This window comes from Muscardinus avellanarius (genome assembly GCF_963383645.1).
Source record: "Muscardinus avellanarius genome assembly, chromosome: X".
NCBI lineage: Eukaryota > Metazoa > Chordata > Mammalia > Rodentia > Gliridae > Muscardinus > Muscardinus avellanarius.
In genome coordinates, this window is record NC_137792.1 from 30081483 (window position 1) to 30096921 (window position 15439).

Below are 15439 nucleotides of genomic sequence, written 5' to 3' on the forward strand. Positions count from 1 at the left end.
TAATTGGTTTGATTCTGAATGTAACTTGGCCTTTTGTTTTTGTTGCCTTTACAATTATATCCTTGGCTTATACACTGCTCATTTTGACAGTTATGTGGCATGGTGAACCTCTTCTCTGATCCTGTCTAAAGGGAGTTCTATACATTTCCTGGACCTGTGTATTGACCTCTTGCTCTATGTTTGGAAAATTTTCTGCTATTACTTCCTTTAAGAGATTATTGATCCCTTTGGTTTCACAAAATAATATAACACTACAAATATATGAATAATGAGCAGACTTGGCCCCCGAAGATCTCTTGATTCTGTGTGGATTCATTTAGCTGTTTAAACTTTACATTCTATAATAAGTTCTAGAGCATGTTTCAACCACTTTTATTTGCTCTATAACTTATAGTACTGATGTCAGTTTATATTCCTGCTTTTTATATCCCTTCAGTGATTGGTACCCTGGCCTTGTGCCTTTTTCTGGGCAGGCACCAAGTGCCACCAGCACCTTTTCCTCTACAGGCCTGGGTCTCTGAGCTCTCAAAAAGTTTCTGTCTCTGAGACTCTCTCAGACTATGCAGATGGCCAGTATCACTGGGGCTGGATCTAATTTCAGGTGCAGGTCTTCATGCTTTCCAAAGAAACAGATCCTGTGTCTCTCTATGCCTGGGTAGGCAGCAGGTGATTATGTGACCAGACCCAGTGTATATGTAGGAGTTTGTGTTCTCCACAGCTAGGGCTAGATTGGTCTGACTTCTTCTTAGTCACAATTGGGTGGTATGTGATGCTCTCTAGAGGCCCTTAGAGGGTTCTGAACTCTGAAGATTGTAGGTCTTTTTGCCTGATTAGCCCTGGGGAATGTCTGGTAATCCATGCCTCGGCTGTGTCCACAGCAGGCTTCACACCCAACTTTTCCAGGGTGAACCTCTTACAAAGTCTCAGAACCTAAGAGCCTGGTGGTCTCCCATGAAAATGACTAGTTCTTTTTTTTTTTTTTTTTGGTGGTACTGGGGTTCTTGGAAGCCCTTCTACCTCTGGGCTACACTCCCAGACCTATTTTTTATAGTTTTTTATTTGGAAACAAGGTCTCTTAAGCCAGCACAGCTGGCTTCAAACCTGTGTAATACTCCTGTCTCAGCCTGCCAAGCGCAGGGATTACAAGTGTGCACCACCACACCCAGCGACTAGTTCATTTAAGGTGCTCTTGAGTACCACTCTGGATCTTTGGGGAAGGGGTGGAGATCTAGCCACCAGTCCTGCAAGCTGTAGATGTAGTCTAGGCAGGGGAGACAGAGATGGATGAGCTGCATCAACTTATTTTGTTTCAGATTATTGTTTTTTGTTTTGTTTTGTTTTGTTTTTTCTGGGGGTCTCTGGAAGCTATAGTGCTGGAATTCCTGGCAATGGTGAGGCAACTGTGGCTTCCAAGGCTTTCACAGCTTCAGCTATTGGAAGCAGAGTACTTCTGCTCCCTACTCTGCCTTTTAGCCTTGTTTCTGTCACCTTTCAATTGTCAGTCTTCTGTTCAAAATTATGCTTTTTTTTTTTTTCTTCTGTCAAGATGCTGTTTTCAGGGTAATAGAGATCCAGTGTCAGCAGGACTGGTATATGCTACTTTCCTTGGTTGCCATCCACTAAAGGATCTTGATGAAGGTGATTTCTTGAGTGGTTTGAGGTTGATCAGGAAGGTAGACATTCTTTGAAGGAAGAAGGAAATACTTTTTATATTTAGCTTTGTATGATGATAATTTATGATATGGGTGAGCCCTCAAGAGCTAGAATGGGAGCTAGAATGTTTGGAATGAACAGAAAATACTAGGAAATTGAATGCTTCTCAAATGTGGTGAGCAAAGGACAAATAAGATTAAAAATTTCATTGGGTTCTGATTACCTAGAATCCTAATGTTATAAGTTGATCTTTTATGCTAGAAACAATAGGAAACTATTGAAGGATAAACATTGAGAGAACTGATTTAGGAAATCTATATATGACTCATAAAATTTTATAAGTGCTTATTGATGATCTGATCTAACTTAACAATTGTGTTTTTGGATATATGTACTTATTAATTTACTTCTCATTGTTCAAAATATATTTTTTATGGTTCACTCAAAGACATTGAGTAAAATAAGCAAGACCAAAATAAAACAATACCTCTACCTTATGAATATCCTCCCTTATCAGATAGGTAAATAGAAGTGTGAAAATTATTTCTTAACATGGCACTCTCAGAAGAAGGCAAGAGAGGAATATTGTTTCATCTACAATGACAAGAGAGTGTAAGATACCAGAGATATAGGGTTAGGGTTTGTATTTTGAAATTATTACCTTAGGATGGTATATTAGTCATCTAAGTTATACACTGTATAATATTTATTCTATTGTTGCTATGCAATACACTTTATTTTTACTAGCAACCTATTTAAATAGCATTTTAAAATTTTTGCTTCCCAGGTTTGATATTATAAACAATTCTTTAAGAATGTCCTTATACATAACACTTCTGGAAATCTTAAAAGCTTATCTCTAGAGAAATTACTGATGGTGCAATTGTTGGTTTAAATTTGGTTAAGATATTGTTTAGTTGGTCCCCAAATGGTTGTGTAATTTTACAGACTTACCTACAAAGGAAAATATTCCCCAAACTGTTCTTTCTGACACGTTTAGATAAGCAGAATGTGATTTTATTTTCTGATCCTGAAGTATGGTATTGCAACCAATCATTATGTGTTTGAGTCATTTCCACCTTAGGCATGAACAAAAAAACAAGAAATCATTGTTCAAATCTGGCTACTGTCCTATTGCTCCACTCTTTACCATAGCCAAATGCTTTGAAAATCTATCTTTATATTAACTTTCTTCAACTCAGTTTCTATTCAATTATATGTTATTCTGCAAGGTATATGTGATCTTTACCAATTGTGATTAAATTGTTATTCAGTTATATATGGGGATTTATATGTACTGGCAGAACAGATAATTTTTCTATGTGAAACAAAAATTGAAAAAAACTTTTTCACAGTTTCATTTCAACAGAAAATTCCCAAATGAAATATCTATTATTACAAAATTTGGGCCCCTTTGCCAAATCTACCCATAAATTAAGTGCTATGATACTCTATACTGGAGACAAATTTGCAAGCTGATTTTACATAAATTACTGGCATTTAATAGCTGTAGACTACATAAAATACTCAAGATAATTAACTCAAAAAGGAAAGATAATATAAATTACTACCTCTAAAGTATTCCTAAAATTAATTGTCATCTACAGTATTTAAAAATTAAATACCCCAGTGCTTTTGGTGAAACTTCAAAGTTTACTTATATTTTGATCTTAGATATTGATTTCCTATATTTGTGCTCTTTGCCTGTTTTCCTGATGTTTCTTTTCAAATCTCATTTTATATTCAAGGTCTTGTGTTACATTGAAAATAGAGTGTATAACAGATGGAATCTGGAAGTTTCCCATGATGTTGATTGCTACTGAGCCTGAAGTGGATGATATCATTGACATAGAAGGAGTTGGTTTATTTAAAGAATCTATTATTGACTTTAGGCTGACAAGTCAAACAAGGTAATATCTCAAGCAAAAATATGTAGCTAGTTTTGTGAATATAATTTATTCTGAAATGAAATTAAATTTAAGATGGAAAATCTTATGGGTCATCTTTGGATGATTAAGCCAGAGTGGTATTGCTGTTGTAATTCACACCTTTATAGACTTTTATTTAAAAATTAGAAATAATATTTACAAAGTTAAGACTAAAATGAGTAAAAGAAAATAATTCACACCTTTATAGACTTAATAAACTGTTATTTAAAAATTAGAAATAATATTTACAAAGTAAAGACTAAAATGAGTAAAAAAAAGTAATTAGGTATTTAAGCTTAAGCTACTATTCCAATTTATTTATCCAATGATGTTTCAATGTATTATTTCAATAATAGATTCTTAAATTTTCAGTAAATTTAAATGGTATTATGATGTCAAATTGTTTAAGTAGAGATGAGTGGTAACCTCCTCTTCTCCTCTTCCCATCACCAGTCTAATGCAAAGGCTAGGGTTTTTTTTCTGTTTTAATAACTCTGTCTTTTTTATGGATATTTTATGTAGATGAAGTCACATAATATGGAGTCTTTTGAATGTGATTTTTTGCACTGTCTTTATCTGAATTTTATCATTTTTGTGAATAAGAACATCTCAGTCTATTGTATACATTTGCTCAATTTTAGAGTACTGAAACTGTTGGGGTTTTTTTTGTTGTTGTTGTTTTTGTTTTTTGGTGGTACTGGGGGTGGAACCCAGAGGCTTTCTACCTTTGGGCTATACTCTCAGACCTATTTTTATATTTTCTTTGGAAACAGGGTCTCACTAAGCCACTGAGAGCCTCACTAATTAGCTGAGGCTGTCTTCAAACCTGTGTGATCCTCCTGTCTCAGCTTCCCAAGCATGGGGATTACAAGTGTGTGCCACCACGCTTGGCTTTGAAAGTATTGTTTTTAACAGTTTGTTATTTTGAAAGTTCTTTGTGCATTGTTAATATCAACCTATTAAAATGATTTTTGTGGTTTCAGAGTTTTTAATCTCAATGAAGTCCAATTTATATTTTTTCTTTTTTTATAACAAATGTCTATTGTCATGTATATTATTCCACATTTTTGTAGCTGTGGCAAAATACCTAACAAAAAGCTTGGAGGAGAAACAGTTTTTGAGACTTGTTACAAGGTTGGCAGGGTCCAATTTAAAAACATTTTGGCACAGGGTCTGGCAGAAGACAACTGCTTAACTCATAAAAGCCAAAGAGAGGGAGATAGAGAAAGGAGAAAGGGATCCAGGACAGATATAGTTTTCAAGGCCATGACTCCAGTGACATGTCCTCCAGCTACAAGCTACCAGCCTAAAGTCACTACCCAATAAATCCATTCAAATTATTGTTCCATTAATGGATTTATCTGCTGATGAGATTCCTAATTCAATTATCCCACCTTTGAATATTGTTTTATTTCCAACATGTGAACTTTTCTGGAGAATAACCTATAACCAAACCATATCACTACACCTAAGAATACTTTACTTAGTACTAAATCCCAAAGATGACCTCCTTTTAAAATTTAAAGTTTTGAATTTCAAGCATAAAACAATATATTTATTATGTCTGTATTATGTGGTTTAGGTACAGGTTTAATTATTTTCCCTATGAGTATGCAGCAACATTTGTTAATTTAAAAAAAACTCTCATTTCTCCATTAAATCAGTTTTAGTTTTTTGTCAAAAATCAAGAGGAAATATTTATGTTGTATAGCTTCAGGTTTTCTATTTTGTGCTATTTATCCCCTGCCAATTCCACACTCAGAGTGATTCTCTCAGTTGATTATTTCTTTTCAAGATTGTTTTAACTAGTCTACTCCCATTGCCTTGTTACATAAATTTAAAAATAATCTTAAGTATAAATATGGTCTTATATTGAAAATAGTATATTAAATCCATAAATCAAATTGCTTTTATTTCTCATCTGTACCATTTACAATACTATATATTTTTCTATATTTAATACAATTCCATATATAGTACATTTATTTATATCATCTTTATTTATTACATCAGTGTTTTATAACTTACAGCTTATAGATCCAGTAAGTTTTAGACATTTGTACCCTAGATATTTCATTTTTGCAGTATGTGTGAGTGATACTATGTTTTAAATGATATTGTGTTTAATTTCCATGTGCTTATTGCTAGTGTAGAGATATACAATTAGTATTTGTGTGTTTACTTGTATTCTCCAAATTTGTGGATTGGTTTTTGTTCTATGAACATTGTTAGTGGATTTCTCGTCATGTTCTACAGAGTCAATAATGTCTCCCTCAAACAGGGACAATTATATTTCTTCATTTATAGTCAAGGTAACTTCAATTTTAGTCTGTTTTTAATTTTGTGTCTATTATATTACCTAGGACTTTCAGTACTATATTGAACATGAGTGATAAGAGTAGACATCATTGCCTTTTCTCCAAACTTAGGCAGAAAGCATTCATCCTTTCATCATTAGGTATGATGTTAGTTGCAAGGTTTTTAAAAATGATTTTCATCAAGTTGAGAAGTTGCTTCTGTTCACATTTGGTTCTCAGAGTTGTAGTAGAAAGTTACCATAAACTTAGTGGCTTTAAAACAAAAGAAATTTTTTCTCTCACAGTTCTGAAGACATCCAGATGTGGTCACAGCCATGATTCTCTAGGCCTTAGGGGAAAATTTGGTCTAGTCATTTGTCTTAGCTTCTAGTGTTGCTGGAGGTCCTTTGACCTCCTTGGCTTATATACACATCACTCCAGTCTCTACCACCATTGTCATATAGCTTTCTTTCTGTGGGTGCCTGCCTATGTCTTTTTTTTTTTTAATAAAAACATCTGTCACATTGGATTATGGCATAGCTTAATTCAGAATGACCTCATCTTGACTTGGTTACATCTTCATTGTACCTGTTTTTAAATAAGGTCACATTATATAGCACCAAGGATAAAAAATTTCCACATATTTTAAAAGCAGTTAATTTTCTTATCTCTAATTTTTGAAAATCTTTATACAGAATGACTGCTAAATTTTGTCAAAACTTTCTCCTGCATCAATTAGTAATATTATTCCATTTTCTTTACTCTCTCAATGTGGTGAATTACCTTGATGGAATTTTAAATGTTTGCTACAATTATCCAGTAAAATCAACTGTGTCTGAACATTTTTTCAGATTTTTTTAATTTATGGATTTTATTGATTTATTAGTTACATTAGACAGGTATGATGGAGCATGCTTGTCATCCCAGTATTTGTGAGACTGATAATAGGAGGATCACAGGTTTGAAACCAGCCTCATCAACTTAGTGAGAGTCTAAGCAACATAGTGAGACTCTGTTTCAAAACAAAATATTTTTAAAAAGGACTAGGGTAAAATGTCCTATGTTCGTTCTAAAGTACCAAATTTGAAGATTTCTGGTGTATTTTGCTTATTGATTTTATGTTTGATTCCATTGTGGTCAGGAAATATATTCTGCATAAATTTAATTATTCATGCTTTTATAAAAATTGTTCCAGCAAAGGAATCCATGGATAAAATATAAATTAACAAAATAGAAGATGAAGTATCCTATAAGAGGACTATTAGAGACTGTAGGCTAATGATTGTTCAGATTCTTTATTTTTTATTATTAATATTCTTTTAAAACTTTTATCATTTGATGAAGGAGTCCTATTATTTGATACCCCTGAATGTAATTGTGGATTTATCTATTTATTTTTTTACAGTCCTATTTTTACTACAAGTATTTTTGAAGCTCTATTTACTTGAGTACATGAAAAATACGATTGATATATCTTTTGATATATTTATTTATTGTCAGGATATGATGTTTCTCTTTCACTGACAAATGTATTCACTATAAACCCTAATTTATAGACTTATTGTTATTTAAAAATAGTTGTACACTATATTTTTTCATATTTCTTCTTTGAGGTTTTCTGTTACTAGGTTTGAGCATACCTTTTGTTTTCTTGATACTAGAGATTTTACCCAGGAAATACTCTACCACTGATCTGCATTCCCAGCCCTTTTTTAAAAATTTGAGATAGGGTCTCACTGCATTTCCTAGGCTGACCTTGAACTTCTAATCCTTTTCCTTCAACCCCCCTAAGAAGCTGGAATCATAGGCATGAGACACAGCACCCAGCTGAGTTGAGCTTCTTACATACAGGACATAATTTGATCATCTTAAAACCCACTTTGCTAATGTCTTAATTTTTATTTTTGTCCATATATATGTCATTTACATTCAAAATAATTCTTGATATTTTATGGCTTATTACTGCCATTTTACTTTTTGTTTTTTCATTTTGTTCCTTTTTGCCTTTTATTTCCATACTATTGCTTAACAGAAGCAATTTTAGAATCTATTGTTAGTTATTTGTAGTTATTTAAACATATCTCATTGTATATCTTAATATTTACTATTAGTATTAAAATAGTAATTAAAACAAATCACACTTTTATAAATATTTTGCTACCTTATGGGAAATGTGGAAACTATTTTTAATTTAAGTCACATTCCCCTACCAATGAGTTAAGTATTTCCACCATTTCTGATGTTATAATTTTACCTTCAATTACTTTAATAAAATTATGAGGATAGTTTACTTACCTCTTTTTTTTACCTATTCTATTATTTCTCTTTTGTCCTGAAGTTCTAACCATACTGTCTTCATTTACTTTTTGTTTAAACAATATTTTTTATCTCTTCTTTAAGGTTAGCTTTGCTGATGACACATTCTCTTAGTTTTCCTTTATGGCTGTATTTTCTCTTCATTAATGAATAATAGTTTTGCCTTCATATATAATCCATGATACAGAGTTCTTTTCTTTCAGCACTTTCTATTGGCTTTTGTGGCTTATGAGGAGAAATATGCTATCATTTGAATTCTTTTTCCCCTGCAAGTAATATTTTATTTTTCTCTTTTGTATTTCAATACGTTTTTTTTTTTACTTTAGTTTTAAGAAATGTTTGCTGTCACCATTATACTGAATTAAATAAGCAAGGGACTAGTGTTCTCTTGTTCAGAGTCAGATATATAAATAATGATGAATAGACTCCAGGATAAGAAGTAAAATTCTGGGGACTTCTGGGAAGATGGCGACGGAGAAAAGCAGGGCTTACGAGCCCCGCTAACAACCAGTCTCTATTACCACAAAATCAGCACCTTTCATAGCCAGAAAACACCATAAGCAGAGAAACAAAGAATGTAAATACAAGGGACAGAGAAAAAGAGGGCTGGAAAAACGAGACTCCAGAAAGAAACCAGACTGCAGTGCTGTGGCCCAAGCCGCGGAGTGGCGCATCTCCCTTACAGCACCAGGCACCAGAGAGGAGGGGGACTCAGAACAGAGCTCAGAGCCACAGAGGAGATATGCCGGCCTCATGCCCGAGGACGTGGCAGCAGTGCCTTACTGCCGGCAACAGTGGCGAGTTCACCAGACAGCACCAGACCAACGCACTCAACAGCCCACCAGGCTCCAGAGAGGAGCAGTGGACAGCGAGCTGAGGTGAGCGGCTGCAGAACAGCCGGGCGGAATTCGGCAGATTTCTTGGCACAGGGAGCATCTAAAGCTCCCAGGGGCTGGGCTCAGCACACCCTTCAGGGACTCAGAGTGGAGCTCAAAACAGAGAAGAAATATGCCAGCCTCACGGCCGAGGGCATAGCAGTGGCACCATATTGCCACCGGTGGCAGCAGCAGTGAATTCACCGAGTCCACGACAGCTCCATCAGTGCACTCAACAACAGTGAGTCAAATTGTGACCCCTAGGGGAGAAATCCCAGTTCTGCACTCCCAGGGACTTGACCCAGTGGGGGAGTGGCGGTGACAGAGATATCACACCATAGTCACAACTCCCAGCAGGAGAATGCCCAACCTGGCACCCCTCATGGTCTAAAGTAGCCTCAATTGACTCCCTGGATCTGAGACTTTGCGATACAATCCAGTAAAGGATTAGTAGTGGGGACTGAGATACCACAGACTCAAGATCCAGAGCACCTTAAGTGAAGTCATAGTGACCCAGGGAAGAACCCAGAAAAGGCACAAACTTCCGAAATCATGGGAGAGAGGAATAACAATGGAGCAATAAATGCCTACAACCCCACAACATCAGAACCTGATAAAACAGAAATTCAGAGATTTCTAGAAGATTTCTAGAAAATAACTGTAGAAATAATAGAGGTGTATCAAAAATAATTCAGAGAGAGCCAAAGAAAGATAAAGGATGTAATCAATGAAGTAAAGGCCTCAGTTCAAAGTATAAACAACTGATTAGACCACATGGAGAATAGAATCTCACTCCTAGAAGATGATCACTCCAAAAATGAACACATAGTTTCTAATTTAGAAAAAAAAATCTGACAGCTGGATCTGACATTGAAGAAATATGGGCCCATTTTATCCCATTCTATCAGTAAGTTTTAACTCTGTTTACATTGTCTTTGGATATACAATATTTTTTTTAGGGAGTTTGTTTACCCTTCTGTTGCCTGTGCCATTGAAATCATATCCAAGAAATCACTGCCAATGTCAGTGTTGTGAGGTTTTATGACCCAGATTTTCATCTAAAAGTTTATAGCCTTAAGATTTATATTTAGGTCTTTTATCTATTTTGAGTTAATATTTACATATGGTGTTAGGTAAGGGTCCAATTTTATTCTTTTTCATGTAATTATTATTTTCCAACAATATTTAGTTAAAAGATTATTTCCTCCACCAAATGTTCATGGAAACCTTGTAAAAATAACTTGACAATATATGGAAGAATGTATCTCTAGGCTTTTATTTAACTCCAATGGTTTATATATCTGCCTTTAGAACAGTACTACACTGTTTCAATTATTTTAGCTTTATATGGTTTGAAATCAGAAAATATATATCTTCTATCTTTGTTCTTTTTTGAGATTGTTTTGGATATCTGGAGTCCATATTTCATATTAGGATAGATTTTTTCTGAAAAATAAATAAATAAATGTATGATAGTTTCACCTAAAAAAAAGGAAAAAAAATTCTCTGATAAGAATGAAAGTAAAAAGAAATATTGAAATGTTATCTTTAAGTCATCAAAAGCTTGGTATCAGATAAATGAAACTGTTATGTGAGATTATCATTGTTAATTTGGATAAATTGCTATAATACTAGATGTCAACCACTAAGCCAAGCATGGGAAGGAGGGATGGGGAGGAAATGGGGTGGGGATCGGGTGGGGGCTGACTGGGGGATGTGTGCATGTATGTCTACAAATTTTTTTCTTTTTTTTATCCCAATATGATGTATGAACAGAGTGCACCAACAAAAAAAAAATTTAAAAAAAGAAGTAAAATTCCCAACTATTTCTATTTCCATAATAACAAGTAAAAGTGAATCAGCAGTATCCATGGTGATTATTGAATATAAATTTATCTTGAAAAAGGACAAAACAAAAAGATTAATAATGTATTTATTAAGAATTTGGTAAATAATGGCTTATACAATTATCTTCTCTTACTATTCAGAGTTGTTATAATCCTTTTAAAAAACATTTTAAAATATCAGTTATAGGCTGGGCATGGTAGTGAGTGCATGCTTGTAATCCCAGTACTTGGGAGGATGTTATAGGAGGATTGCACAGGTTCAAAGGTAGCCTCAGCTACTTAATGAGGCTCTCAGCAGTGCTGGGGATGGAACTCAAGGGCATCCTACCTCTGAGGCCCAACCCTATTTTTTATCCTTTCTCTTTTGAAACAGAGTCTCACTGAGTTGCAGAGGGCCTCACTAAGTAGTAGCTGAGGCTGTCCTTGAACCACAATCCTCCCGTCTCAGCATCCCAAATGCTGAGATTACAAGCATGTGCCACCTTGCCCGGCTATTTGGAATCTTTTTAAAATAATCATCTTTTCTAATACATATAAATAGTTAATAGGTTAACCAGCTCCACATAAGCATAGTTATGAGCATGATTAGATCTCTGCTCTTCTATTAATTTAAACGTTGTTTATTCAGGAGTCCCTTGTAAATTTCCCTGTTTGATCAGGTTTAACAAATTTCTTGTGCAATCTGGAGTATAAAATTTAATTCTACTCCTTTGGTGGGTAGTACATTTTAATATCATATTTGTTTATTCTTAGGAAACTGTCTAATGTGTGAAATAAAATTTTCTTCATCTAGGTTTTTATGTGCATCTATTTATATTACACTTTGGTTTCACCTATAATACTTGGTTCTAAGGATCTGTTTTAAATGTTCTATAGCACTAGTTCCCTCTATAGAAGAAAATAAACTAAAAAGAAGGAATATAAGTTCCATCTATAACATAAAATTGTGACATTTAATGAAAAAATTATATTATTATATTTCTTCTGTCTGGTTACAAATAATAATAATAATAATAATTGAGTTATTATACTATGTCCTTCTTAATCATTCTATAAAATTATTCTGCATTTATTCTAATGAAAACATATGAACTAAATCATTTGAATTGAAAGTAACAAAAGTTCCGTTCTTCATTACCTCGCTTCTGATTGCTCTTGACAGATGCAATTAAATAATGCAATCATTGGTTATAAAAGATTGCAATCAAAAGTCTCAAAATTTTGTATGGTACTCACAAAGAAAATTTTTCAATAAAGATTTCAACATGATTATTTCTAAATTGAAAAGTAAATTATTTTCATTAGTCTACTTTGTCTCTAAATCTAATTTGAGACTGCCTGCATGTAATTAATTGGAGACATGGACCAAGGCCCACAATTACTCTAAGAAATAGGGAAGAAAAATGTTGTATCCTACCTAATTTTTAACTTAATTCAGATGACAGTATGATTTGTACTCCCAATATTTTGATAATATCATCCTAATTTGGGTAGACTCTGACCATAATAATACTAATGATAATATTTTATAGATATGCTAAATCTATTTTTATTTCTTATGTTAAAAGGTGAAGATTGCATCTATGTCTTAGTCTTCACAGAGCATTATAATAGAAACTCAGTTCTTGCTTTTTAGATTCCTTTCTTGAAGCATAAATTTTTTCTTTCACTAGGCCTTTTGAGAAAAATGAGACAGATACAAAGCCAATTTCAAATTGCTATTCAACTTACTTTTGTATTTTTGTTGGATATCTTGATTATTTTAAATGTCATTGAGGGTTTTCTTATGAAAATATATGGTATATGATTCTGTTTCTAGCAATAAAATCTGCATTCTTATGCCTTGATAATTTTTTAAATGTGGGAAAAAAGGAAAATATGACAATATGTATTTGAGAAAGAGGCAAAAGGAAACAATCATTCTGCTTCGTATGATCCATTCATTCTGAATTCATTTTAACTAATATTACTAACATTTTAACTAATATTACTAACATTAAGTGTTTTGTTTAGAATTAGAAGTAGCTTGTGTCTTTTATTCTGATGCATTTCTTCAATCATCAAGTTTAAGAAATGTCTCAGTAGAAATATATATCTTCATTGCATTTCAATATTTTACGGGGGGATAAGTGCATTTATCAGAAACTCTAATAGATAAAGTATTTTATGGAAATGTATTCAAAATATGAGAAAATAGACTTTTTTGTCTTGAGATATCTTACATCAAATTAACTGTTTAGAATTATAGAGAATCAGAACCAGATTTGATACTGCACACCTGTCATCCCAGTACGTGGGAAGATGAGACAGGAAGATTTCAGGTTGAAACCCTAGGCAACTTAGTGTGATTCTATTTCAAAATAAAAGACAAAATAGGGATAGAGGTGTAATTCAGAGGTAAAATGCCCCCAGACTCAATTGCCAGTAACAAAAAATAAAAGAAGAAGAAGAAGAAGAAGAAGAAGAAGAAGAAGAAGAAGAAGAAGAGGAGGAGGAGGAGGAGGAGGAGGAGGAGGAGGAGGAGGAGGAGGAGGAGGAGGAGGAGGAGGACAGGTAATCCCAAAATATCATCAAAAACCTCCATCAGAATATTTTCTAAAGTATATAGTTTTATTTTGTTCAATTTTGATTCTGAAGGTATATTATTATACCACTTATAATATTGATACTGAGGTTTTTTAATTAAATTAACTTTAATAAGTGCATTTCATGTGAACATTTGGAAAATATTTTGGTATATATTATTTTTTTTTTGTAGTACTGGGGGTGGAACCCAGAGGCTTCCTACCTCCAGGCTGTACTCCCAGACCTATTTTATATTTTATTTGTAAACAGGGTCTCACTAAGTTGCTGAGAGCCTCACTAAGTATTTGAGGCTGGCTTTGAACCTGTGTGATCCTCCTGTGTGTGCCACCACACACAGCATATTTTAATGAGTTGTTTCATGGCATAACAATTGCATGTTAGTTATGTTTTTAATCATCTGGAGGCTTGAAAGAGCTGAATCATCAAAATAAGTTACTATCATAAATAGAAGTTTATGCTGGTTGTTAAGAAGCTCAGCTGAATCTGTCAATGGTAGTGTCTATGTGTAGTCTCTATTGTGTTCCAAGTAGTTGAATTTTGTACTTGGTGTCCGGTATCCTGTATAGTATGTATTCCAAGAGAACCAGGTAGAAGATGCATGGCATTTTGACAGAGACCACAAAAGTTGCAGCGTTACTTTAGTAACATTCTATTGGTTATAATATAGTCATGTGGATGTAAAATAAGGAACATAGGCTCAATTTTTCAATGAGAAAAATATTAAGGTGCAGGCATGCCATGGTGCAGTATGTTCACTTGAGTATTTTAAACTTCTAAGTCAATAGACTATCCTGATTTTTCCTAAATATTTTCACTGACTAGTAGACTTCAAACATCAAGGCTCAGTTCATGATGGGTAAAGTACAATAAAGGATAAATATATACTTCCTCTTCATAGAACAATTTCATAGGGAAATTGGACATGATCCACTGCAATATATCAAGTCTATCTTTATTTTAAGTGACAAGGTGATTAAATAAGCTACTGAATATATTCAGCTTACTCTCCAGCCCCAAGTAGGCTATATCTAAGTAGGTATATAAAATCTCAGGTCACTGAAAATATTGAAAACTAGTGAGGAGTATAGGAGAAATAAACAAAATGAAAAGTGTCAAGTGGCAAATGTAATCATATTAGAGATTTGACCACTTCCAAATAAACCCATTCAATTTCTCCCCGTTTTTTAGGAATGCAATGCACTTATGCCCTGGAGACCACATATCTTTCTAGTTTCCTGGGGATGGAGGGAAGAGAAAAATGCAGGGCAAGCAATATATCCTAAATTAATTATGTAAAACACAGTGTCTCTAGGGAAGGAGAGAGAAGAGCCCAAGGAAGGCTACTTTAAGGAGTACATTTCACTTTATATGTTTTTACTATTTAAAAGGACCGATATTGTAAAGGGATAAAATATAATGACTAGTAACTACATCATGTTCTGAAGTAGATGAAAATATTTTAGATTTAAAAGTATCTGGGCTGAGCATGTTGGTGCACATTTGTAATCCCAGCATTTGGGAGGCTGAGACAGGCGAGTCGAGGTTCACAAACAGCCTCAGCTACATAGTGAGGCCCTTTGCAACACAGTGAGACCCTGTTCCAAAAATAAAGAATAAAAAAACAGGGTTGGGGGTATAGCTCAGAGGTAGAATCCCCCTGGGTTTCATCCCCAGTACCACAAAATAATAAAAATGTATCCAAACATGGTACCTATTATTCTTCTCATATTAATTTTTGTTTGAAAATGATTGATCAGTGATAAGTAAAAGTTTTAAGAAACTTGATTTTCTTAGTTTTTCTGAATAGCTTATTTTCACTCACATTTGTTTTTTGTGATAGAACCAAAATATTTCTCTTTTAAATTAATGAACATTATGAATTACAGGATGACCTATGATGTAAATATTAGGAAATAGTAATATACCATCTTCTTGCC

The 15439-nt window shown here is 33.7% G+C and overlaps 1 protein-coding gene across 1 annotated transcript in view; it reads left to right on the top strand.

Annotated features, from left to right (window-relative positions):
- Positions 1–15439, top strand: part of CFAP47 (cilia and flagella associated protein 47) — a gene marked incomplete at both ends in the record, with an annotated part of 367798 nt that overhangs the window by 343750 nt on the left and 8609 nt on the right. The window contains one exon of the mRNA XM_080718845.1: positions 3402–3563. Within this exon, the coding sequence (XP_080574971.1) occupies positions 3402–3563 (162 nt within the window). The remainder of the gene's footprint in view (positions 1–3401; positions 3564–15439) is intronic.